At 33.8% G+C, this 25,870-nt stretch overlaps 2 protein-coding genes and 1 pseudogene across 2 annotated transcripts; 2 read left to right on the top strand and 1 right to left on the bottom strand.

Annotated features, from left to right (window-relative positions):
- Positions 1–2,152: 2,152 nt before the first annotated feature.
- On the top strand, positions 2,153–2,982 carry LOC109000965 (putative per-hexamer repeat protein 5). Its single transcript, XM_035693636.1, has one exon. The coding sequence runs from the start codon at positions 2,285–2,287 to the stop codon at positions 2,765–2,767; it is 483 nt and encodes a 160-aa protein (XP_035549529.1). The 5' UTR covers positions 2,153–2,284; the 3' UTR covers positions 2,768–2,982.
- Positions 2,983–6,785: 3,803 nt separating this feature from the next.
- LOC109000961 (AFG1-like ATPase) lies at positions 6,786–15,080 on the bottom strand. The gene is made up of 15 exons (XM_035693511.1): positions 14,657–15,080; positions 13,962–14,292; positions 13,753–13,832; positions 13,266–13,366; positions 12,119–12,241; positions 11,827–11,896; positions 11,259–11,345; positions 11,092–11,157; positions 10,880–10,972; positions 10,579–10,635; positions 10,345–10,473; positions 10,156–10,246; positions 9,596–9,684; positions 8,569–8,762; positions 6,786–7,190 (listed from the first exon to the last, which is right to left on the bottom strand). Exons 2-15 carry the CDS (start codon positions 14,182–14,184, stop codon positions 7,115–7,117), a joined length of 1,479 nt encoding a protein of 492 aa, XP_035549404.1. The 5' UTR covers positions 14,185–14,292; positions 14,657–15,080; the 3' UTR covers positions 6,786–7,114.
- Positions 15,081–18,815: 3,735 nt separating this feature from the next.
- Positions 18,816–24,513, top strand: LOC118349290 (annotated as a pseudogene).
- Positions 24,514–25,870: the final 1,357 nt, after the last annotated feature.

The following is a 25,870-nucleotide window of genomic DNA, read 5'->3' as shown; positions in this document are numbered from 1 at the left end:
CATCTTCAGCCTGTTATACGTCATCAAAATCTCTCGAATATATGAAACAAGGAAAGGGACAAATATTGCAACTTGCTAGTGGACTCGTTATGGTTGAAAGCAATTGCTTGCAATCATTCAATTTAATATGTTTTTGTTTTTGTTTTTTTTAATGTTTGAAAGCATGCAATTGCAATCATCCAACTTTTAATTAGTTTGAGAGCAACCATAATTATCCAATTAATCTAAAATATGATCAATTTGTTTTTTAAGAAGAGAAAATGGATTCTAATTTTATTAATTATCCTCACTTGTAGCGGATAAATACTTTGTACAGATAATAAAACTTGGGTTTATAAGGAGAATAAGTTAAACCCCAAAATCAAGTTCTTAAAAAAATATAAAAACCTTATATAAAGTTTACAAGAAGATTGAGAAAGAACCTAAAAAACTTAGGCTCCATTTGGATTGAGAGATAAAATGAGATGGGTTGAGATGGTTTTTGAAAATTTTGTATATTTGGATTGGAAGTGAGATGAGATGGTTTTAAGTTGTTGGAGAGGAAATAGATGTGGATCCCACAAATGATTGTATAGTATTTGTAATGATTTTGTTTTATTTATATAAATATATTTATAAATAAATAATAATAATTTTTAAATTACATACCCAATTTTTTTTAATATATATAATTCATAATGAAATGCTAAGATGACAATATTTTTATAAAATCAAATTCTATAAAAAAATATCAAATAAAAATATTTTTTAGACCACAAAATTCTTAAATAATTATGAAATATTTATAAAATCAGTTTATTTTATATTTTTATTATTATAAAATTACGTTCGAGCAATAATTTATTAAAAGAAATTTACTTATAGAATTGAAAAATTAAGTAATCTATCACAACACCCACAATAAAATAAAGTTTTACGCCTACTACAGCCTTACAATCACAATATTTATGATATTCATATCATCATGAGCAATTTACCATTCACTAACTACTCCTGGCTGCCCACATAGAAATGGCAATGTCATCCTTGATGGCTGATTGCATCCATAATTAGGGCTGATTCCAACGTCATGTTAGGATGACGTGGCTGAAGCTGCGGCATCACCAACTGCATGGCCATTCAGATTGAGCCGCTTATTCCTCCATGCCTTGAATAAGAAGTCGTCTGGCGTCATCATTCTAAAAATTATGTAACATACATCATACGATGATCAATAACCCTTGCCTCCCAACTGAATACGCAGGCATGAGTCTTAACGGTCTAAATCGTGATTTCAACACTCCAAATGTACGTTCTATTACGCTACGAATGGTTAAATAAAGATGATTAAAATAATCTTTTATATTCTTTAAATCTCTACCGACCCTGACGGTCTTTTGCATGATATCTTTCTCTTTTTATTTATGTTTATTTGCTATTTACTTTATAGATGAATGTAAAAATACCGTATTGAAACTCGTATCATCTTGTCGTTTGGAGATAATTCTTTCTTCCATTCTAGTTTATTATGCAAATTTAAGGCATTAAAAATAGTTATTCAAAAACCAAGAAAGAAAAAAAAAAGTAATAAAAGGCCGTAGAGGGAGCATGCATGCATGCAGTTTCGAGATGTCTGTCGACGAAAGAAAGAACTGGAGCTAGCTACTGTAAAATTTTCTAGCTAGCTAGCTGTATGCACGGCCATTCTTAATAATATATTGCATCGAATGTCTTGCATCTCCAACAGGTTTACGCAACATAGATGTCATAATGTTTTCGATCGAAAGAAATGATCAGAACTTTATCTTGTGTTTGAGCCACCTGTACGAAGACTCCACTATGACGAATGAGTGGGGAATAAAATGTAAATGGGTCGGCACCATCCTAAACTTATTGTGTCCACCCAATATTCCACCTAGCTATCCAGGTGACATATAAAACTGATCATATCAGTAACCAAATACCACAAAATACCCCAGCATGCATTTGCATCCACCAACTTCAATTTTTTAACCAGATTTAAGTAAAATGCCCCAAATGACAAATTCATCACAATTCCTGATAATAAAGCAAGCCACACCTGGCTTCCCACTTCTTGCTGCTGCAGTCTACTCGCTCATCACTTCACATGCTCCACCAACCTCGCTATCTATCACTATAAATAGCCCTGTTTCTCAACCTCCCCTTCACACTAATTAAACACGTTACCACAAATAGCTAAATTTTAGAATACACTATTTTTTTCCCAGTGTTCCAAACCTCGATTGATATATTGTTGGCTCTTTGGGCAAGTTGGCCTCAAATCATGGACTGTTTGAAGTGCTTTGCTCTTGTTGCTTTACTCATTTCGACCTCTGCAATGGTGTCTGAAAGCCAAGTAGCAAGAAAGGACTTGGGCTTGGACCTTGGTGGCAGTGGAACTGGTCTTGGTGCAGGGGTAGGCATTGGACTCGGAGGTGGAAGTGGTGCAAGCTCGGGCTCAGGCTCAGGCTCTGGTTCTGGGTCTAGCTCAGGGTCAGGTTCAGCCTCTGCCTCAGGATCAGGTTCTGGGTCAAGCTCCTCTGGCGCTGGGTCAGAAGCAGGCTCATATGCTGGATCTTACGCTGGGTCAAGGGCCGGATCAGGATCAAGATCAGGATCAGGAGGCAAGCAAGGTTCAAGCTCTGGTTCTGGACATGGTGAAGGTTATGGCGAGGGTTCTGGCAGAGGAAGTGGTTCCGGTGAAGGTTCTGGTTATGGTGAAGGTCATGGTTATGGCTCAGGATCTGGGAGCGGAAACGGAAAATAAAGTCGTCCCAATTAGCTTGGAATGAAAAGAAAAGAAAAACATAAAATTACACCATCTTAAGCATGAATAAATAAGTAGATGGTGATCGTGGCGTGCTCTATGTATGTCTATTTAAGAAATCTATGCTCTATATATGTGGTGTGTAGTGTGTAAATGATGAATAAAGTTTTTCTTAAAAAAAAGCATCTTACCTAAGAGAAGATGTCCAATTTCTCGCTGAAGAGGCCCCGCCCAAACATCTTCAATCTGTTATACGTTATCAAAATCTCTCTAATATAGGGACAAATATTGCTACCTACCAGTGGACTAGTTATGGTTGAAAGCAATTGCTTGCAATCATTCAATTTAATATGCTTTTTGTTTTGTTTTTTTTTTAATGTTTGAAAGCATGCAATTGCAATCATCCAACTTTTAATTAGTTTGAGAGCAACCATATTTATCCAATTAATCTAAAATATGATCAATTTGTTTTTTAAGAAGAGAATGAGATTTTAATTTTATTGATTACCTTCAATTTTAGCGAATAAATACTTTGTACAGATAATAAAACTTTGAGGTTACAAGGAGAATAAGTTAAAGCCCAAAATCAAGTTCCTAAAAAAAATATAAAAACCTTATATAAAGTTTACAAGAAGATTGAGAAAAAACCTAGAAAACTTAGTGTCTAATAGTAGAAAGACCTACACAATCTAAAGATAATAGAGCAATCATATACTTAGGGAGTTGAAAGAGAGATGAAAGACTAACTATATGTCCTATAGCACCATAATTTGATAAACTGTCTGCTAGTGCATTACCTTTTTTTGTAAACGTGATTAATGTTGAAGGAAAAATATTCTTGAAATGTAAAATATCATCCCAAATGTCCAAGTAAATTCCAGGAAGAATAGCCTTTATTAAGCCAATTAATCATAGTGAGGGAATCAATCTCAAAAACCCGATCAATGATGTTTAGTTCATAATACAAAGTTAAACCAAATCTTAAGGCATAAAATTCTACAAAAGTGTTAGTACCAACACCCAAAAAACAAGAAAAACAAGAAAACCAACAATGATAGAGCAATTATTAGAATGTAAAACATTACCACAACCAAGAGGTCCAAGATTACCTTTTGAAACACCATCAATATTCAGCTTGATAATGCTCAAGGGAGGTGGAGTTCATTTGACCAAGATAAATCTTTTTGTCCTAATAGTGATCCGAGAGTTACATAAAAAATTGAGAACCATCAGTATTGATGTTCGACACAATATCTTTAGGTTTCAACAGGGGTTTAGCTCTCATAGCCACTTCTTAATCTTACTAATAATTATAATGGCAGTAGTATTAGAACCCTCAAATCTTGCTCTATTACGAGCTAGCCATAATTTCCAAAAGAGAAGATATAGTAGCAAACGAGCAAGCAAATTGAATTGGTCATAACCATGATCACTTTGTTAACACAAATAAAAATAAGTAAGAAAATGTAGTTAGGGGGTCATTTATAGGTAATAAATTGGCTTTTAGTGGTTGATTTCTTTTTGAAAAGTGATATTTATAATTTTAGGATATGTAAGTCTCATGCAGTCTCTTTAAAAAAAGTAGGTAAATCTGGGACCCAAATGAAAAAATCATTTTTTTGAATGGTGGACCCGACTTTTTTTTAAAGGAAGTATGTAAGGTTTGCACATTTAGGATTATATCTAGCATTACTCATTTTTCTTCACCTAATATAGCAAAAAAAATGTAACACTTGTATGAAACTCATTGTCGAGGGTCTATGCACTCTTAAGATTAATCAGGATGCTATTCCTGAAAACCCGTAAAAAAAAAAGCCCATTAATATAGCAAAAGAAATGCTTGTATACTTTAGACCTGGTTTGGATAGCAAAAGCCTCCAACTTCATCTTAATATTCAAATACCATAAACACAAATACTTTTTAATTTCATATTTTCGACTTTTTCATTTAATTATTTCATAATCATTATAACTTTTCCAAACTTCCAAACAAAACACAAAAACAATTCAACTTTTTCAAATCCAAAAACAAAAATAATTAGTAATGCCAAACAAATAGCACAATAGGTTGGAATGAGAAAAAAAAGTTATTTTAGGCCTGCTATGGAGATTCGGGCCTCGATCGATGTGGTCTGAAGCTTTCGACAACGATCTAGTTCGGCATAAGAAGAAAATGGAAGGAAAATAAAAGGGATGGAAATACAAATTTGTGTGGTTCGACATAATGCCTACGCCACGGGTATTTGAGGAGGCGAAATCCCACTATAATATGTTTGTTTTACAAATCTCTCATAGTCACTCATTTCTTATTGTACAATGAGAGTTGAAGATCTATTTGCTGGAAGAGATATTCTCTTTGGAGTCATCGTTGTGAGGTTGAAGAAGTTAAAGAATAAGAAGTCTCGTCCAATCTGATCCCTTTTTTATCTTTGGCCTTGAGAGTGGTGAGGGATGACAGCTTTATTCCACTCCTCGTTGGCGTCCCTAACTTGCTTTCCTTACTTTCTCTATTTTCTCTTCTTTTTCATCTATTTCTTCTTTTTCTTCTAAAACTCTCTCTTTTGTTGTCCTGTTATTATCTCTCATTCATTTTTCATTTTTTTGTCTTTTAGTGGGGGCCATTCTATGGATTGGGCTGTTTATTTAGACTTTGGATATTTTATTCTCTTCAATAATATTATAAAATTATATTATAATAATATTTTAAATTTATAATATTTTTATTCAACTTTTTTTCTTATTTTTTAAATTTTATAAAATATCTCAACTCAAATAATTTTATTATAATTTTAATAAATTATTTTATTATTATTTATAAATTATTTAATCTTATCTTATCTACTCTCACTATTTCTTACTGGTTCTGAGATGTAGAAGTTTTTTCGGATAAACCATGTTGGTGACAAAATGGCATGTAATGATGTCACTTCGTCGAGAAAAATGAATCTAAAAAGAAAAAGACATATATAACCTCATTTTTCATAATATAAAATAAATAAAAGATATATTATAAAAGAAGAAAGTACAATTTTGCATGTACAAGACAGTGCTCGGACGTTTATGCATGTGAAAGGAGCGAAACCGAAACCGAACATTTGGATGGAATGATCAGTGGATTCGGTAGGCCTCATTCGGGATGCTGGATAATGAAATGTGAACAATAATAAAATAATTTATAAATAATATTAAAATAATTTAAATCAAATAATTGTTAAGTTTTGAAAGATATGAGAGAAAAAATTAAATAAAAAATGTTATAAAGTTAAAATATTATTTTAATAATATTATTTTAATTTTAAAATTTGAAAAAAATAAATTATTTTTTATTTAAAAATTTAAAAAAATTGTAATGATTAGTTTGTATTTAAATTATATTAAAGAAAAAAATTAGATAAAATAAGTTAAATAACATGAGAGATGGAAAAAGTGAAAAAGACGATGGGATGCTTGGAAAAGGACGTGGAGGTTTCGAAATGCTCAGGCTAAGAAAGCCATACGCCGGTTGGAGCCATTGGTAGAGGTAAAGCGAGAAAAGATGAAGGAAGAGATGATTGGTAAGCATAATTTCATCTTTAATCGATTGACTTGTAGCTTCTATGTGAATCTGAAAAATATTTTTTGGTACTTGGCAACCATTCTAAGGCTAAGCAACGCCTTTTTGTCTCGGGTTGACCTATACACTTGGGCAAGATATACGAGAACACTCCTCATTCCTTTGTACATACATACATACATGCACTCTGTGCTGACATTTTCAGCTTGAGCATCTATTCTTGCCCATGAAAATAAAAGGCACCATTCTTGTGCATGCATGGATACATACATACATACAACATACATACATACACACATACACGCACTACGGGTCCAGCCACTGACGAGCAAAGTGCGGGGCTGATAAAATTATAGAATTTGGGGATATTGTTTTGTATCTTTCATAAGAGCATGAAGTGGTGGTTTTCAGTTTACTGTTGTGTTCAAGGGCGAGTCACCCGAAGTCTATTACTTGTAATTCAAGTTCTTTATTGACTAACTGATCTGCTGTTTCTCGACAGAGTAGTTTTATTAACTCAGTCAATTGCTCCTTGAATGGACAAGAAAAGTACACAATCGGTAATTTGTGGTGTTCGCTTTGGACCAGTACCAAGGAAATTACAATGGTTAATGGTTGGCATGAGCGCAGCCTGTTGCAATATTTTTATTTCATTATAGCCTTATTTTCACCGAAACTGATCTAAGCCTCATCATATCTAATAAGACATTTTACTAACAAGAGTAAACTGTGGACTAGGAAGATAATGGATCCTTTCCCCCGTCGTGCCTGTAAGATAAATGATTGCCACCTTCCTATGAGAGTTGCTTCTCAGCCGATAATATAGCAGCATGCTGCTCCAAGTATTCCTTGCTGTTCATTTCAGTTAATCTGCATTGATGAGTGGTTTCCAATTCAGCACTTACAACAGGAGAGGATTACCAAATTGATTAATCTACTCTACAAGACAGAAAACCAAAGGGTAGCAATGTTGAGACAGAACCAAATGAGATTTTAGCACAGAATGCCACCAGGTTTGAAAGCAATGAAACTCTATACAAAATGCCTTAAACGATACAAGTGTCTCAATTCAACCTCCCATGCCATATCTGTTCCTAGAACCATGAAATAGGAAAAAATAATGCCACCAATCGTGTGAACCTAAACATGTTCCTTTTGGTAGTGTCAACAATGCTACATGCTCCAAAGGTTGAACAGTGAAAAACATGTCTCATTTTAGATCATGCCTTCAAGAGAGAAACCTAGAAAGTAACCTTGCATGATATTTGACGGAACAACTTTTGGAAAAATAAAGGAAAAAAAGCACTGATAGATCACTGACTTCTAAAAATAAGTGCATGTCATACTCCGTCAAAAATCAAGTGATATTAACTTTATGTGTGACTTGGGGGTTGTTTGGATTCAAAGTTGATCTCAACTCATCTCATCTAATCTAATCTAATCATTACAACATTTCCAAACTTCAAACAAAATATAATAAACAATTCAACTCTTTCAAATCTCAAAACAAAAATAATATTTAAAAACTATATTCTAATAATATTTTATTCAACTTTCTCATCTCATCCAACTCAACTCACTATCTAAACCTTAAAGGCACAGGACTTGCACCAACCTCTTCTACACCCTCAAACCCCAAAATTGAAACAATTGAACAATACAATAACTGTTCAATTTAGGTCTAAACAAGCAAATTCCAAAATAAAAACAGGTTTAACACTAGGACAAACTTGGGGAGTGAGATGAGATGAGAATTTTGTAAATAATAGTGAGATAGTTTGAGTTAATGTTTTATGGGGTTTTGGGAAATGAGATAAAAAATTGAATAAAAAATATTATAAAGTTAAAAATATTGTTAGAATATAATTTTTAATATTATTTTTGTTTGGAGATATGAAAAAGTTGAATTGATTTTTATTTTTTGTTTAAAAGTTTGGGAAAATTGTAATGATTAGTTTGAAAATATTTGTATTTGAGTGATGTTTGGGAAGGAGATGAGATGAGATGGGATGAGAATTTTGGGATGAAAACTTTTTCCAAACAAGCCCTTCAGGTGCATATGTTGGCATGCAAAGAAAGGTAACCAGAACATTGGGGGAAGAAAAACAGAGCTCCCAACCCTGCAAAAGCTGATTAAGATAATCCATTATCTGTATTCAACTACATTAAAAGGAATTTAGAAGATCAAAAAAATGCCTGAAGGTATATAAAAAAAATACACATTCTACAAAAAACAAAAGCACAATACCTACTAATGGTGCGATCTTTTGCAAAACCCAGTTCATTATCCACACAAAGGTCCAAATCATCACTTTTCCTTGATCTTGAAGAAGTTCTAGGTGCAATGTGTTGAGCATCCGAAATTGTCACTACCCTTTCAAAAAGCTCTTGAGGACTACCCTCAGCTGCACACAACATTCTGGCCTTGTTCTCATACATTACCTGTAACAGGATGGTGGAATCATTGGTTCTATTTTAGCTTCTGATCCGGAAAAGATAAATTAACATTAGTGAATCTCCTTTCATTTGACCAAAGTCCTTGCCAGAGAGATTGTCAGGGTTCAAACTTAACAATAGAATTTTATATCTATCTACATTTATATTTACCTTTCTTTCCAAATCTTAAAGAATCCTTTCCAGAATGAATACCATTTTGCAGATGCCAATTAGAAAGAACTTCGAAGAACAAAACTAGGAGGAAACCAATAAATGAATAATAAAAGCAAAAAGAAGTGCCTGACTCATTACATAAGGCTAAATGAAATGAAATGAAATATGCTAGAGAGATTCAACTCAAACGTATTATCTTCATTATAAGACCTTAATCAATATGCATTCACTTAAAAAAAAATCAATATGCATGCAAAGACTTTTTTCTTTACGGCCTATGCAAATACTAGTTGTTTTTCTAAATTCATAGTGCTGCCTAGAAGCAAGATCATGTTTGGCAATAAATTGCAGCCTAAGGCCTTGTTTGGTTACGCAGTTCAGATGAGATGAGATGAGATGTTTTGTTAAAAATTGAATAAAATATTGTTATAATATAATTTTTAATATTATTATTGTTTTGGAATTTGCAAAAGTTGAATTGTTTATTATATTTTGTGTGGGAGTTTGGAAAAGTTGTAATGACGAGATGAGATGAGATGAGATAGGCTTGTGTATCCAAACCGGGCCTAAGTTTTCATACACCAACCTACAATACAAAGTCCAAATTCTAGCAACGTAAGATTTAGAAGGGCAAGCCAAACCAAGTAAGGATAACTGAAGCATACATCAACTAAAGTGACAAACCGATATGCCGCAGTTCTATTGTGTAATCCAAAAATTGGAACACCTTCCAATGCCAGGGTATGGAAGTTCTCTACAAAAAGAAAATGAGTGAAATTGTATAAGAATAAATTCTAGAATGCCGATACGTATATAAACATACACAAAACATGCACCCATGCAATGCACACTAGATATCTGGCAAGCATAATGATAAAACTTTCCATTTTGGAAGCTCCAACTTAGGACATATGCCTGGTTGGAAACTTGCCAAAAGCATAAAGAATCATCTCCTTGAAAGGATAGAAGCTGCCAGATCTAATTTACACCGGGGCTTAGAAAAATATATAAAGGTTCAGAAAAATATAGAAAATGCAGAGTATATACGATTGCCTAGTTTGTATGTTTTACCTTTTTATTTTCAACAGTCACTATTTACAAGGGCCATCCATTAGTCTTTAATACCCAACTTAACTCAGACACAACATAGCCTCATCCCACCATTTAGAGTTGACCACATATATCCTAACAAGCACATCAATGCAGTCAACTAGATTTGACTTACTGAACAATCCAAAATAGTCCGCAGCTCCAAGTGGTCTGTCACAGAGTTGCTCAAATGGAAAATATGCACATCCATTAGCACCCAGGGGAACCTAACAGGAGGAGGTTAGTGCACCAAAAGCTTTAAAAAAAAAATTTTGATCAAGTGACATGCTCTGGAAAAGGCACTGAAGCATCACTTAGCACATACCTGCAATGTCCTTCCCATTACTACTTCCACCTCCTGTGGACTGGCTGTATGATCTGCAATCAGTTGTTGAAACTTTTGCTTGAGAATGCCAGATAAGTCTTTGCCAATGAAGTAGAAACCTTGCTCAGCCTATGATTTAAGTACAAGCATGAAAGTTGGATATCTATAGAAAGTAGGACTTATCAGCTGAATGTGCGAGCCATTTATAAAAAAAGAATCAAGCTGATATCATACCGAAGTCATCTTCCGATAGTCTGTTGATGAACCAATTTCATGAACTGCACAACGTTCCTGCACAGTATAATTCCCATTTTTTTTTTTTGATAAGTAATAAGAGATTTAATTCCCAATTTATTATCGTCAATATAATTGGAAATATAAGAAGCTTTGGAGTCTTTCACATCTTATACATAGCCACAAATGCAGATTCAGACCATGCATTCCTCCAAATCACAGGCTAAAGTGAGAAATTGTGCACACAAACTCAATAGAAAATTTTAGGTCAAGAGCTTTGGTATAACATCCATATTCACACCTTCAAAGTCGAAATAAAGGGTAGAAAGAGATCCCTCTGCAGTCCACCTTCATATAGGTTATCTGGAGCACGATTTGAAGTGGCAACGAGAATCTATACTTGCCTCCCACCACAAACACAACATACGATCGTTATGTTGACTTCAGCAAAAACATCCAAAGTCCTGTGTAGAGCAGAGAACAGAAGAAAACTGAGGAAATTAGACTACTTACAACGCCATTGCTGAATAGATGTCCGAATAGACGGTTTAGTATCAATGCATCAGCGACGTCATTCACCTATGGAGCCACACATGACGTCAAGATATGGCATAAAAATACAAAGCAATCAGATATGACCTACAAAAGGAGGCAAATAATGAGTTCTAATAGTAATTTACCATAAATTCATCAAGACATAATAGAATTGCTTCATCCGAAATCTCCCCAGCGACAACTTCAAGTGGATCTGCCACACCCTTGTGCTTCTGCCAAAGTATACAACATTCATGATAAATTTCAAAATCTGCATAAAAATAGTACTATATAGAGAATGAGATGACCTCTGGTCCACATAGTGGTAACGAATTCACAAGTAGTTTGTTTATAACAGAGAAGTTTTGTTGTCCAAAATGTAAGTTTAGCTTTGTTGACCAATTGCTCAATCCAAAAATGAGATAAGATTGAAAGAATGAAAAGAAAACAGCTTCATAATTATGCAAGCCAGTCAGGGTATTGGAACAGTCAGGCCTGTAAGCTTATGGTGACCTTACATCCAAGATACAGCCCTTGCTAAAAAAGGTATAAACTTCCAGTGGTTGGAAGCCAAATTTACCATTTACCATGTAAAACGTACGCATGTATGTATGTAAGCATGCTTGTATGCTTCAGAAACTTATAAATAGTTCTCTATTGAAAATGAAATTCCTTGATTTAAGAAAACGCATCATTACGGATCTGGATTCTTACTTGCAAGCGGCTATGAACATTCAACATAAAGTCATGAAAATGGATCCTTCTTTTCCTCCAATTAGAGGGCCTGAGAAAGGAGAAAATAAGTATTGGGAGATAAATCCATTATCTCCCACAGTAATGGCAAAAAGCAAGAGTTGAAAGAGAATAAGGTCTAATAATATAAATCTCAAAACCATATAAATTTACAAACATGCTTATCTGGAATCTTCCTCAATCATCTTGAATGACAGGTGCATATAAAGAAAGGCAAAAACCATAACTGATTAAATTTGCATATCAAACTTACAATTGATCAAAAAACAAATCCATCAGCATAGTTTTCCCAGTGCCCACTCCTCCGTAAAGATATAGACCTCTGACAGGTGAAAATGAAGATTGTGGGATGAAACGAGACCACAACCACCTACTCCTGAATACAAGCAAATTGGTGACTAACTGGCTACAACACCCCCTTCCCGTTAGAATGCTATCAATCATTCATATCATAATGCAAAGATTCAAAATTCTGCAAACTAAACACTTAAAAAAGAATTCTTTATTAAGAAACTTAAAAAATGTACCATGTTGCAACCCAAGTAGGCATGAAGTATACAATAGGAAACACTTCACTTTTTATGAAATTAAGCTTTAATTACTTACAAAAAAAGGAAACACCTAACTATGGATGAAGAAAAAGAACACGATTCTATGAAATCTAGAAAGCTATAAGAGAGGAAACTAATGTACACCACTGTCTATACATAAAAAGAAATCGAAATGATTCTTAAATGTCCACTTCAAAAGTTTGAGCATTGTTTTCCCACCAAATACACCACATCAAACACATGGGGACCATCCTCCAACCTCTAAATTAATCTGGCTACTAACAGGACTAAGTCAACGAGCAATCAAATCCACAACTTGCTGAGGCATGATATACTCAATCCCAAAGGTGTGAAATATCCATACCCATGAATCTCTATCCACCATTATTCCATGAAATATCTCAATACCAACCAACCAAAGAATGCTACCCTTGAAGGTGCCTTATTTCTCCAAATATTCTTCCAAAGAAAAGGTGGGCCATCTCATCTCAAGGGAAGAGTGCATTGTAGAAAGATTTGACCTCAAAGGTCTGTCGTTTGGAAGGAAGCATTTAAATGCAACAGCTTTTTAGGGCTCCAAAATCATTTAAAAGAAGCTCTATGACTCCTAGCCTCGAGAGCTCCTATTCAACTTTGAACCACAAGCGGGGCTCAAATCCTCCCTCAACCACAGATTTGGTTTTGTCAAATAGGAGTCCTAGCAGCTTTATTCTTCCTATTTTAAAACAAACATCAAGAACATTTAAATTTCTAAATTCCTTGATCAAAAGCATTATTGAAATAAACGCACAAAAATAACCATTCGTCTTCATAAAGTGTCAAGACAGGAAGAACAGATGGAAGATTTACCTTCCAGCTTTTTCAGAAGCCGAATACCTATCCAACCGGCAGGCATCAGCTGAAGCAACAAGCTCGTCATATAGTCTCTGAAGTTCTCTTAAGGTGTCTACCTGTGAAATTTCTCTCATTATACCATTCCACAAGGAAACCAAAACCGATAAAGGCAATGTCTTTACACTTGAAGCACAAAGTCCTTCAGCTCTTACCATCTTACACACACACTCACTTCTAACAATGCCCATTAAGACATAATTTACAATTCAAAACTCAAACAACAGGAAATTAGGAGAATGTCAAGCTGCATTCAGAAGTTTGCACTGGTGCTCCGTAAAAGCAGAGTTCAGTTCTAATAAAAGGTGATAAGAAAGGAAGATATAATGCTCGAAATGGTGCTGGTAATTGGGAATTCTATAGCAATACCTTTCATTTGCCACCTTTTATCAGTTTTATGTCTCAATACTCGCAAAGAAGCACACGGGGTTGAATTATGTCATACCTGGAAACTATCGCCATCCACAAGTTCACCAGCAGCAATTCTTCGTTCATACTCAACTAGAGGCCCGGCTCTATCCACATCTGCAATTAAACCAAAATAACCCAAACCAACAAGAATGGGAAAGTCATGTTAAATTTCAATACATTCTCGTTAGTAGATGGTAATATTTTCAATCCATGACAACCAGAAATATTTTTTTTAAAAAAAACCTTTATTCGTAGCATGGGCAGCATCCACTGACATGGATCTTGAGATCATTAATTTGAGGTCTTGAAATCTCTCAAATTCAACATTGTTAGCAAGCTTGCATACAGTCCCAGTATTGGTCTCTATCAAACACATCCGGGTTCTCACAAAGCCACCTGAGTAATTATATTTTTTATGCCGAAAAGCCAATCGAAAGTGGCGAAGAGATCGGGCCATTGTTCTCATTTCAATCCAGGGCCTCAACAGAACTTGCAAAATGCTAAACCACTCCAAGCCTCCAATCAAAGAAGAGCTTAAGGAGAGGTACAAAATCTTATAGATTATACAGAGTCCCTGAAACAGTAGCAGCAAAATCAGAACATATTCTTGATTTTAATTTGATAGAAATAGAAAAATCGTTTACGAAATCAATCTAAAAACAGAATAAGCTGTGACGGTCATTATTATATTTCCAAATAATCAAGACACGGAAAGCATTAAAACAACAAAATTAGACACTTCCAATGTGATAACAATCAAACAGGTAATGGAAAAATTAAATCTTGATTGATACAACCACTGACACTGAAGTTGCTCCACAAAACCGCACAAGTCACGAAACTCATATGAACGGAAATCTATAGCCAAAAAGAATAAATCCAATTGAGATTGTCATAAAACTATTGGAATGAAGATCTTTAAGGGAAAAAAAGGGTACCTGAATCAAAGGGACCGCCTTCCGACAAAACTGGAGCACAGTCGGAACTCCTGCTTGGGTTTTCCTTCTTACGAGGGAACTTTCTGAAATTGTTCGTGTGTTTTGTGGCTTCAACCCTGGACTAGGAGGAAATATATGAACCTAGGAACCGAATTACCTCGCACGTAACAATAACGATAAATTTTGAAGGCAAGAGAGAGAGATATAGACGTTCTTAAAGACAGGATAACCAAGGAAAACACCAGAAAGAAAAGGGAGTGTCTGATCCGACAGAAGTCCTTCAAAGATCAAAGAGTAGAGTTGTTTGAGCTCTTCAAACTCAAAATGCCGGTTTGCGCTCTGTTTAGACGCCACCCGATTAAAACGAGTCACCTCAACGCCATTAATATTTTATGGGGCGTCTCTGCGAGAGTGCCGATTTTATTGACAGAACTAATCTTGCAGCCGCACGGGAGAGAGTTTCGCCAATTTATCCATTAATTTTTAACTTCTGAAAATAATAATCATCTAAAAAGTACAAATAATTACACGTCAAAATAATAAATATTATGATATCAGTGATACAATTAAGGATGTAATTGGTTTGGTTTAGTCTGTTTTTGAATAAAATTTAAGATCAAATTGATATGTATTGATTTTACATTTTTAAGAATCGATTTCGCTTTCCCTCTGCGCTCTCTCTCGGTTTGCCGAAAAAAAAAAGAACTCGGTCATAGATCCGGCGTGAGGGGTGGGAGCTTCGGCTCCCTTCCCCTCCCTTCCTCCTCCTCCTCCTCCTTCCCTTATCTTCTTTGTAGTTTTTATTTTGTGTTTTTGTATTTTTTCAGGAGAAATAAGTGTGAACCGCCGATCTAGGTCTTCCCGCCGCCACAAGCCAGCACGCGCCCCGCCATGGTGATGCCCTGCCGCCGATCTTAAAGACCACCGAATACGGCACCGAACGGAGCGGCGAGTAGCCCGCACGAGCGGCTCGAAGTTACGGCGTCGGTCGACGTGTGGCCTCCACGCACCACTCGGGAGCCCTCCGCCAACACCATGTGCGGCGTTTCTGGAGTCTGTGAGTCCGAGATCTCCAAGATCGACTGGCGGTTCCCCCCCAGAGTGGCGCGTGCACTGCACGCGCCACAGCAGCTCCTGTGTTCTGTTTTGTTGCAGTGTTTTTTCTTTGTAGTTTTCCTTGTGTAATGTAGTCTCTAGGATAAATAAAAATCCAAAAAATTAGTACCTTCGGATTTTGGTCCGAATGGAGTATTAGTCCACCCTCCGCGTTGACGGAGTTGTTGGGGTTTGGGATACCCTACCCTGCTTAGTCAGGGTATGGGGCTTTGTAATCTTTGTCATGGACAGAGAAGGTATTCTCTCTAAAGATTTAGGTCTTTAGAGATTTACTGTCTGGACTAGACCATGTCAGTCACGAAAGTATACTGGGGAGTTAGTAACGTTTGTAATTGATTTGTTTTTCAAATCAATTTTGTAAGTCCTCTCTTAATGAAGGTTGACACCTGTTTACTCAAAAAAAAAAAAAAAAAAATCGATTTCACGCCGGTTATTCCTCTAAACCAATACTTTTCGTTTTTTCGATTTCGATCCGATTTGATCCAATTTTTTAGTTTTAATATACTATGTATTATATTATATACTATAATATAGTGATATATTATAGTATATTATAATATATAGTGATATAATATTAATATAACTTTTAAGATAATAGATTATAATGATATAAGATTTTAAAATTTAAAATTATATTAATTAATAATTTATCATATAATACAAAACTATTTTATATATAATTATATATTATATACAAAAAATTATAATATATATATATATAAACCGGTCTATTTTAAAAAAAGAAAATCAGAACCGAATTGATTTTGACCAGATTTAAAAAAAATAAAATCGACTAATTTGATCCAATCCAATTCACTGGTTCATCGGCCTTTTTTTTTTACACCCCTAGATATAATAAAAATGGAGAAAGTGACGCTACTAGTATTGGATTAACTATTCTAATTGTCAAAGTTTGGCTAATTATATATTACTTTTTGGGTATTGGCTAGTCACTATAAATTTGAACTCCACGATGGATTAATCATTATACTTTTTATACTAATAAATATTATTATTTTTTAATTTTTATCTACTTTTTAATACAGTTTTTTTATTTATTTAAATATTTATTTATTTTTATTTTCAAAATCTCCAACAATCTATATCCTGTTGAGCAGCTATCATGGAAATAACAAAGAATATATATATATACACACACACACATATGACTTTGCTGCAATTCAAATCATATATGACTTGTGGGATATACTTACTATAGTTAATATTGTGGATGATTTTAATTTCACTAATTCAATATAAGTCAAATTTGAGCCACATTAGCTAAATTATGACTTCCATGGCACTGGCCAATGACAGTGCTTATTATTAACTAACCAAGCTATATTGAAATAATTTGAAAGCGGTGATCTTTGATTATTCATTTTTAAAAAAAAAAAAAAAAAAGCAAAGAGAGAACAATTTTTAAATAAGAAATAAATGAAAGTGTCTCGTGAACATTTTTTTATAGCAGCATCCTTTTTGAGTTTTGAGGCCTGAATTTTGATATTCAACCAACAAAATAACAAATTTAAAAAGATTAGCATAGCATGTAAAGTTTATCACTTCTTATTATCTATTTATTATTTTATAGTGTTTTATTTTATTTATTTTAAATATTTTTTTAACATCTTTAATTATTAAGACAAAATTAAAATACATATAATTTTATTAATATTTATTCTCTTAATTATTAAATAAAAAGAATAATAAAAAAATAAAGAAAGTAATAGATAAGTGATAGGTCATAGGAAGAAGTAAGGATGTTATTATTATTATTATTATTTTTTCCGGACAGGTCCAGTTTAGGTAAGTTTTTATATTAAGGATTGAGGCTACACTTTATTGATGGAGACTAAATGTGTCGTCAGATAATCTTGATTGATCTATTCTTAATTTATATAAATCTCCCAAATCTTGTTTAGTTAGGACTTGAGAGGGACAGCATTCTATACGTAGTCTGTCAAAATAATATTAACTATCAAGAATAATAGTTTATAGGTTTTTCAATTTTATCTAAATTTTAATAATTCTTTTAAAAAATATATCTATATGCAAGTTTGTTTATTTCTCCAATGAGTAAGGCCGTTATATCAACCTATTTAAAAATAAAATTAACTTTTATATATTTTATGCCGCCTTTAAAATCATGAATATGAAAAATTATACTTTCAAGCATAGTACACATTTAATAAATTGCTTATATGGTATAATTTGATTTGAATAATAAATTTTAAAATTTAAATATAATAAATTATATTTTATTATTTAAATGACATTGATGATATATTCTACACAACTTAAAAATAAAATATCTTCACTAATACCATGCTACCAAACCTCAAATTGCACAATTCTTCGAGGAATACGAATGCACATTTTTTAGAATAAAAGGATAGATCTATAGTTTTCTGACAACTTTTACGAGACATACGTGGCACAAACAGATTTTCAAGTTGTAAATTGTAATTGTTCGGAGGAAAATTGTGATTTTGTGAAAATCACCGTGAGTGATCCTCACATGTCGCCCACATCTGCGCTTGATCCTTGCATGCCACCCCTTACAACAGCTCTTTTCGCCACAAGCACCATATCACTGGGCTCACCATCACAAAATATTTTAGATCCAACATTTGTGGTTGAAAAGACACATGCGTTGTTGCCTTTACGTGCCGTTACAAATTTCGAAATCTACCGGAGTTAGTTTAAACTGTAATTCATCATTTTTTATATTTATCTTACTGCTTTCATTTTTTATTTTTTTAGTGTTAATTTAAAAAAAATAAATTCGCCTATCAAACTTTTGTCCGTAGAAGTTGACACCTCTACTTTTATAAAGGGTGAGGTTGAATTGTTTTTTGGACATAGTGAAAACCAGATCAATCATAAAAAAAAAAAAATATATTGACATAACTTCAAATGCATTATTTTAATTTATGATTTCCCTTAAAAAAAAAATTATTGGAATAATACTTTGGTTACAAAATTTACATCCCCCGAGTGGGTGTATTCACGTAAGTTTTAACCAGTACAGTACTCAAAACAACAAAAATATTGAAAAATGCAAAGAAAACGGAAAGTGAAAGGCGGAGCAAGGAGCAATCGAAGACAAGTAGCCAAGTAGACGGGTAGTAGAAAGAACTGACTCAAGTCAGTAAAGCCATCTCCTGCTCAACACCCCCAAATGCTCTCGGGCTCTTCTGCTGCTTTGCCTTTGATTCCACCCCGGTCGATCTCTGTCTTAAATTTTATTCCTGTCAAGTCCTCTCGATAAAGGTACGACACAATTGCTTGGTTTTTATGTCACTTTTTATGAATTTTGATCTGGAGTTTGATTGAATGGATGTTGTGTGCTGGTGTTAAGGCTTGGTTAGGTGTAGACGGAATAGTTTGATTTTCGGCAATTTACTTTATTTTTTCTTCCCCGTGGGGTTCGATAACGCATATTATTGTTGCTGCTATAATTGTTGTTGTTGTTATTATTATTATTGTTATTATTCTGTGTTTGCTGGGCCAATGAGTATTTCATGTGGTATTGGTACGTTGATCTTTTTCAAGCCTGTTTTTGGGTTAAATTATTGTTTTTTTTTGGATGTCTAATCATTTCATCTGCATTTCTGATAATTTTATTTGCATTATGCTAAAAGGCGTATGGTTTTGGTTGTCTGACATCCCAGATTTTAATGGGTCCCTTCAATTTCATTCGTTGATTTGGTGTCGCATGGGAATTTATGGTTTCTTTATTTTGTGCAGTACCTGATTAGCTTTTAATTTTGACTTCTAAGCGTAGAAATTGTCAAAGTAATACAAGGATAAATCTTAAGATTGAATTCACAGGGACAATGAAAATTTAGCAAACATTTCATTTTCGCAAGACAACATATTACCGTTTATAGTGACACGAAAGTTTAAAATGATAAGAAAAGAGTAAACTAAATGAGCTAGCTATGAACAAAAATAATAAGAAAAGAAAAATAAGTTTTAGAAATTAACCGCTAACAATATTAACACCTAAATGGGACTATATACTAAGGGAGCATGGAATGAATTATGAGAGAAATTGTCGGGAAGCTCAAACATAAGTAAAGCTAAAAATAAAAGTAAATATATTTTTCTAAAATTGTTAAGAATCAAGAGATTTAAAAAATATGTGCGGAAGTTGACTTAAACTTGTAAGAAGCAATTAAACAAACACTTGGGATGCAATTTTCGCCCACTAATTTGGTGAAGGATTTACTTCTCTTTTCATTTTCTCTCAACCATTTTCTCATTCCTAGAAATCACGGTCGGATAATATAGCAATAAACCACCATTTTAATTCTAACAAAACTACTTGACAAATTATATGAAAATCATAGAAAAGTGAAAGAAAAACATCAAAGTCATGTTACTTGTTCAAGTATCAATTGTGCCTTCACGTCTACAATTGATCTAAACCAAGAACAAAGAACTCTAATCTTTTCTAGATGCACATTGAAATATAATCCATCAAGTTAATCATTAAAAGCACTAATATATTGAAGAAAATCAAACCCCAAATAGTCATGAGTTACTCATTGAATCCCAAGTTAAAAATCTAGCTTATCATCTCTAGATTAACAAAATGCTCAAGAAGATTAAAATCCAACATCACTAATTACTGCACTAAACAAAAATTGCAAAATAAAAATACTGTAATCTAGAAATGTGCTGAAAACCCAAAAGCCGAAGAAGAAGAATAAGAACTGCGGAAAATAAAATGAAATAACAGTAAAAAGAACTGGAAAATAAAATGAAGAAGAAGAACCCGCCGCTGAACGAAAAAATTCCGAAAAAAAATAAACCGAAGAGAGCCCTGCGCACGGCAAAATATTTCTTTTTATACTCTGCGTTTTAGCCTCTCAGTACAGCGTTTTCATTCTTAGCCCTCTCAATTCATCTACAGCCCAAGTGAGGCCGCCCCTCTCCACTCAATCCCGTGTGTGTGAGTTCCTTTTTGGATGTTGCCTGGCCAGCTGGGTATTTCCAATAATATCCATGTGATTTTAACATCTTTCCCATAATACCCTGCAACATAAATAAGACATGAGTACAATTTTGGAGTATTAATTTTTGGTGTGAACTAACTGCAATACAACTTCTTTCAAGTGCAAAATATCAAAATTTCATATTGAGTCAAGAATTAGAAATTACTACATAATTAAATGCTCATTCACATTTTAGTTAAACAAATCACTCACTTTAGCAATTTAATCATGTAATTTTTGACATTTTATCAGTACCATATGTTTTCTTTTCAAGGTGCCACGCGTGTGTTTATTTGTTTTTGAATTTAGAGTATTAAATAGGTCTTAAATGATGTAGTGTTGAGATGATCCGTGGAAGAGACTTAAGGCACGAAAGAGATGGAATTTAAGCATGGAAGGACGATTTACTTGCATAAATTTCAGCACACCTTTTGTTTCTCGTAAGATTTCACTTTCGAATGCTCAATGCTGAAATTGCTTGGGTGTGGAACAATCTTGGTTTCAGGTTTTGTTTTGTGGATTGAGTTTGCAATTTCTGATGCTGAAAAGATAAGGAGACCTAGTAGTTTTCCTTCTCAGTTGGAAAATGTTGGAGGGTGTTACAAAGTTTGCTGGAATAATAGATCTTAACAAACATGACAACAACTTTTATGATTTGTCCCAAGTGTTTTACCAGAAACTTACCAACATGTCAGTTGATAGTTTTTGTAGTTTGCAAACAAGTAATGGTGGAGGGTCTGTTGCAATGTCTATAGATAACAGCAGCGTTGGATCCAATGATTCTCATACTCACATTTTGAACCACCAAGGCTTGCGGAGTCATGCTAAAGACAATTACTCTGTGCAAGAGTGTCAATCATCGAGGAAGAGTCACACATGCTCTAGGTGATGATGCACTAGCCCGAGCTTTAATGGACAGCAATTCCCCTACTGAGGGGCTTGAGAGTTTTGATGAGTGGACAATTGATTTAAGGAAGCTTAATATGGGTGAGGCTTTTGCACAAGGGGCTTTTGGAAAACCGTACAGAGGTACTTACAAAGGTGAAAATGTTGCCATCAAGATCTTGGAGAGGCCCAAAAATGATCCAGGAAAGGCTCAGGTGATGAAGCAACAATTTCAGCAGGAAGTGATGATGCTGGCTACACTTAAGCATCCAAATATAGTTCATTTTATCGGTGCATGCCGAAAGGTACATTGTGACAGAGTATGCAAAAGGGGGTTCAGTCCGGCAATTCCTAACAAAGCGCCAAAACCAATCAGTTCCATTGAAATTAGCTGTCAAACAAGCCTTGGATGTAGCAAGGGGGCTGGCATATGTTCATCGGCTTGGTTTGATTCACAGGACTTAAAATCTGACAACCTCTTGATTTTCACTGACAAATCAATAAAAATTGCTGACTTTGGGGTTGCTCGGATAGAAGTGCAGACTGAAGGAATGACTCCAGAGACGGGGACTTACCGCTGGATGGGTCCGGAAGACTTTTGACTCTATGGCTTCTAAGATTCCTTTTCCTTATTGGTCTGATTTCATTTTTTTTTTTTTGGAAGCCAATTTTATGATTCATTGTTTGTCCCCTAGTAATCTTTTCTGGATGTCTTTGGCTTTCTTGTACAAGATTGTTCTTTGTCGATATTGTTTTGATATTCAAGTGGCTCAGTTGGTGAGGTGCTTTCTTTGCATGCAACAGGTATGGGGTTCAGAAAAAAATTATTAACCTTTTTATCAGAAGAGAAAAAAATGTTTCCCTGCCCATTTAATGCTTTGGTTTGCCAGTCAAAGTTGTTTTTAACGCATTGTGAATTAGAAATCAAGTTTTATCCAACATTTAATGTGATGAAGTTCAGTCCATTAAAGTACTCAACTTTTTTTTTCTTTTGATAAGTAAAAATTTATTATTATCAGTAGGTGTAGCCAAGTATACTGGATGTATTGAAGTACTCAACTTCATAACTAAAGTTTTACAAAATGTGATACGAATACTCCACGCACTTGAGTTGTGCCTTTTGCGCTTATTAATAAAGAATATTATTTAAAAAAAAAAAAAACGTGATATGAAGTTTTATATTTTTTTCTCTCTTTACTTATCATAAAAAGTTTTATAAATTTTTTTTAAAAGATAAGTTAATCTTATCATACTTAGGTCATGGCATCATGCTATTGTACTTGAGAGAGGATAAACAGCAAATATTGACGTGCAAAGGAATTTTGAGCGACAACAAATAAATGCATAAAAAACTAATCCTAATGTACTTCTGATTAGTGCTGCATTGTAAATTAGGGACAACTTTCTTTCGAGTTCAGAAACTTTACTTGCAAGAATTGGTATGCTGTGGCCGCTCCTCTTAAGATCGTTAAAATAGAGTAACGATGTACTTAGAACTCTTTTACAACGTTGAGGGCAATTATGTAAAATTGAAATATTCAAATCAAGAAAAAGTTCACGTTTTTAATGAGGTGGCACCAATGGCATCACATTGGTTCGTTGTAGAAGAGTTGGAGGTCTATAATTTTTCTTTTAAAAAAATAACAAAACTTACTAAACAAAATTGCTTTGCGATGGATGTTGCTAACAACCAAAAGATCAGTCTGATTCGACTTAACCCTAATCAAAGAAGCTTTATATGGAATTTGAACCAGATGGGGTTATCTACGTGAAGTTCTGTTGGTGTATATCCATTATAGAGTATCAAATTTGTTTTTGATTATGGGCCATAAATTTTCTATTCATCTCGACGGATATTGGAGATTGAATTATATCAGGTTTTGTCTGATCTGCTTTTAAGTCAGTCAGATGGGGTTGTCACTGATAAATGTTTCTAAATATGTATTGGTTGGTGGATTGGTGTACATTTTCTGTTCTTCTTGTTTTACCCAGCTCCAAAGTCATATTTCTGTCCCATGTAATCATGGAACCCAACTCCGTATTAGTCTGGTGACATTGTTGGATTGAACATTTTGGGGATTGATGGGTTTCTATTTACGGAAATTTACATCATATGCTTACTTTCATTGGAATTAATTGGATATTACTAATGATTTTCATCTGTGGAACTTTATGCATAGAATTGATCTTCCTTTCATTTATTTTTACTCTTCCAGCCATTCCCTGTTTCTTATTCTTTCCTGTCTCATAAATAAGTCAAATGGACCTTCATTTGTAATTAACTTGTGCTGATGATCAACTTACTCTAGTTTCTGCAGTTTTATGGAACATCCTAACAATGTTGCTTTGATGGATGGTCTGCCATTTCTTGTTCAGAAAACCTACTCGTCCAAAAAAAAAAAAAAACTCTTGTTCAGAAAATGACCCCTCAGCTAATGCTTTCTTGGTTTTCTTTATATATTGAAACTGAACTTTGCACTTTGGGGGACTCGAGTGCATTATTTTCTTATCTGGCAATGTAGGGAGATGATCCAGCACAAGGCCATACACTCAACAAGTAGATGTCTATAGTTTTGGGATAGTTCTCTGGGAATTAGTTACAGGAATGCTTCCGTTCCAGAACATTACAGCAGTGCAGGCAGCATTTGCAGTCGTTAACAAGGGTGTTGGTCCATTTTTTCCTAACGACTGCTTACCCGTTCTCAACGAGATCATGACCCGATGCTGGGATGCCAATCCTGATATCAGGCCTCCCTTCACAGAAGTTATCAGAATGCAGAGACAGAAATAATTACAACTGTCCGCAAGACCCGTTTCAGATGTTGCGTGACCCAATCAATGACAGTGGACTAACTAATCCCAGAAAAATATTGAATGAGAAAGAGTCATGAGAGTGTATGGTGCAAAGAATAATTGGAAAAGAAGAAAAAGAGTCCAAAGAAAAAAATGGGTTTTTTTTTCTGGGGGGAGGTTGGTTCCATTCTAGCCTCTTATATGTTTAATTTCGTGCTTCTGATGGTAAAGGGGAAAGATATGTTTAGACATCTGGTTTTGGTGTTTCTATACGAATAGATGATCCCTGTTGATGAATCAGGAGTAGGTCATGAGATTCATTTTTCATAAAGGAAAAGAAAAAGGTGAAAAACGAGGATGACAAGAAAATGATGGCCACGCCGAGGCGTTATGGCATTTTGCAATTTGGTAGAAGTCCAGCCAGAACTTTCTAAATAAGGGAACGAATGCGTCTATGGCCTACCTAGTAGTACCTACGACCCCAGTACCTGCAATCCCATACGTTTTTATTGCCCATTTTATGATGCACGTGTTGACACTTTGAGTCGTGCATAAAATATGATTAGAAAACTCCTTACAATTAGGGTAGGGTTAGCATACATTATTAATGTGACTTACAGGGATGTCTGCAAACAATCCATAATTAGGGGTCTAACAAAAAATCGAGAAGCTGACCGGTTTTGTCTGGTTTAATGACTGGTTCGATCAATTTTAAAATTAATATAATAGAAAATTTTAATCTTATTATTTATACTTCTTTCATATAAACTTATTATTAAATATGAATATTAATATTTAATTACTAACATATTATTATTTATCTTTACATATTAAGTCATATACTCATATATATATATATATAATGTGGTATAAGTATAGCGCACATATATATATATATATATATATATATATTTTTTTGATAACTAAGTTTTTATGAAGTGACTTAAATATTAAGTTACATGCTACCTTACATACTTAAATATTGATAAGTAATATATTTATATATATATATATTGTAGCGACTTTGTGCATACATATAATATTTATTAAACCTATCATATATAGATATAACACATATTAGTATATTATATATGACATATTAATTAGATAATATACATATGTCTTGAACTGAAAATAATGTTTTTGGCTTTAAAATTCATATTTAGGCTAAAAAAATTATTAATTTGGGTTAGAAAATCATCTAACCTAATAAAAAAGGTCAAAATAAGCCGAATTGAAAAATAAAAAATTGAAAAATTTCAATTCCCTAGATTAATTGGCCAATCCTGATTCTTAGACTTTTAAAGCTTACTTAAATTATTTTATTACTATTTATAAAATTATTAAACACTTAAAAATATCCAAATACTATTATAAATATTTTACATAAAATATTATTTATATCTATAATAATATT

Source organism: Juglans regia, chromosome 8, assembly GCF_001411555.2.
Source record: "Juglans regia cultivar Chandler chromosome 8, Walnut 2.0, whole genome shotgun sequence".
NCBI classification, from domain to species: Eukaryota; Viridiplantae; Streptophyta; class Magnoliopsida; order Fagales; family Juglandaceae; genus Juglans; species Juglans regia.
This window is presented reverse-complemented; position numbering and strand designations above follow the sequence as displayed.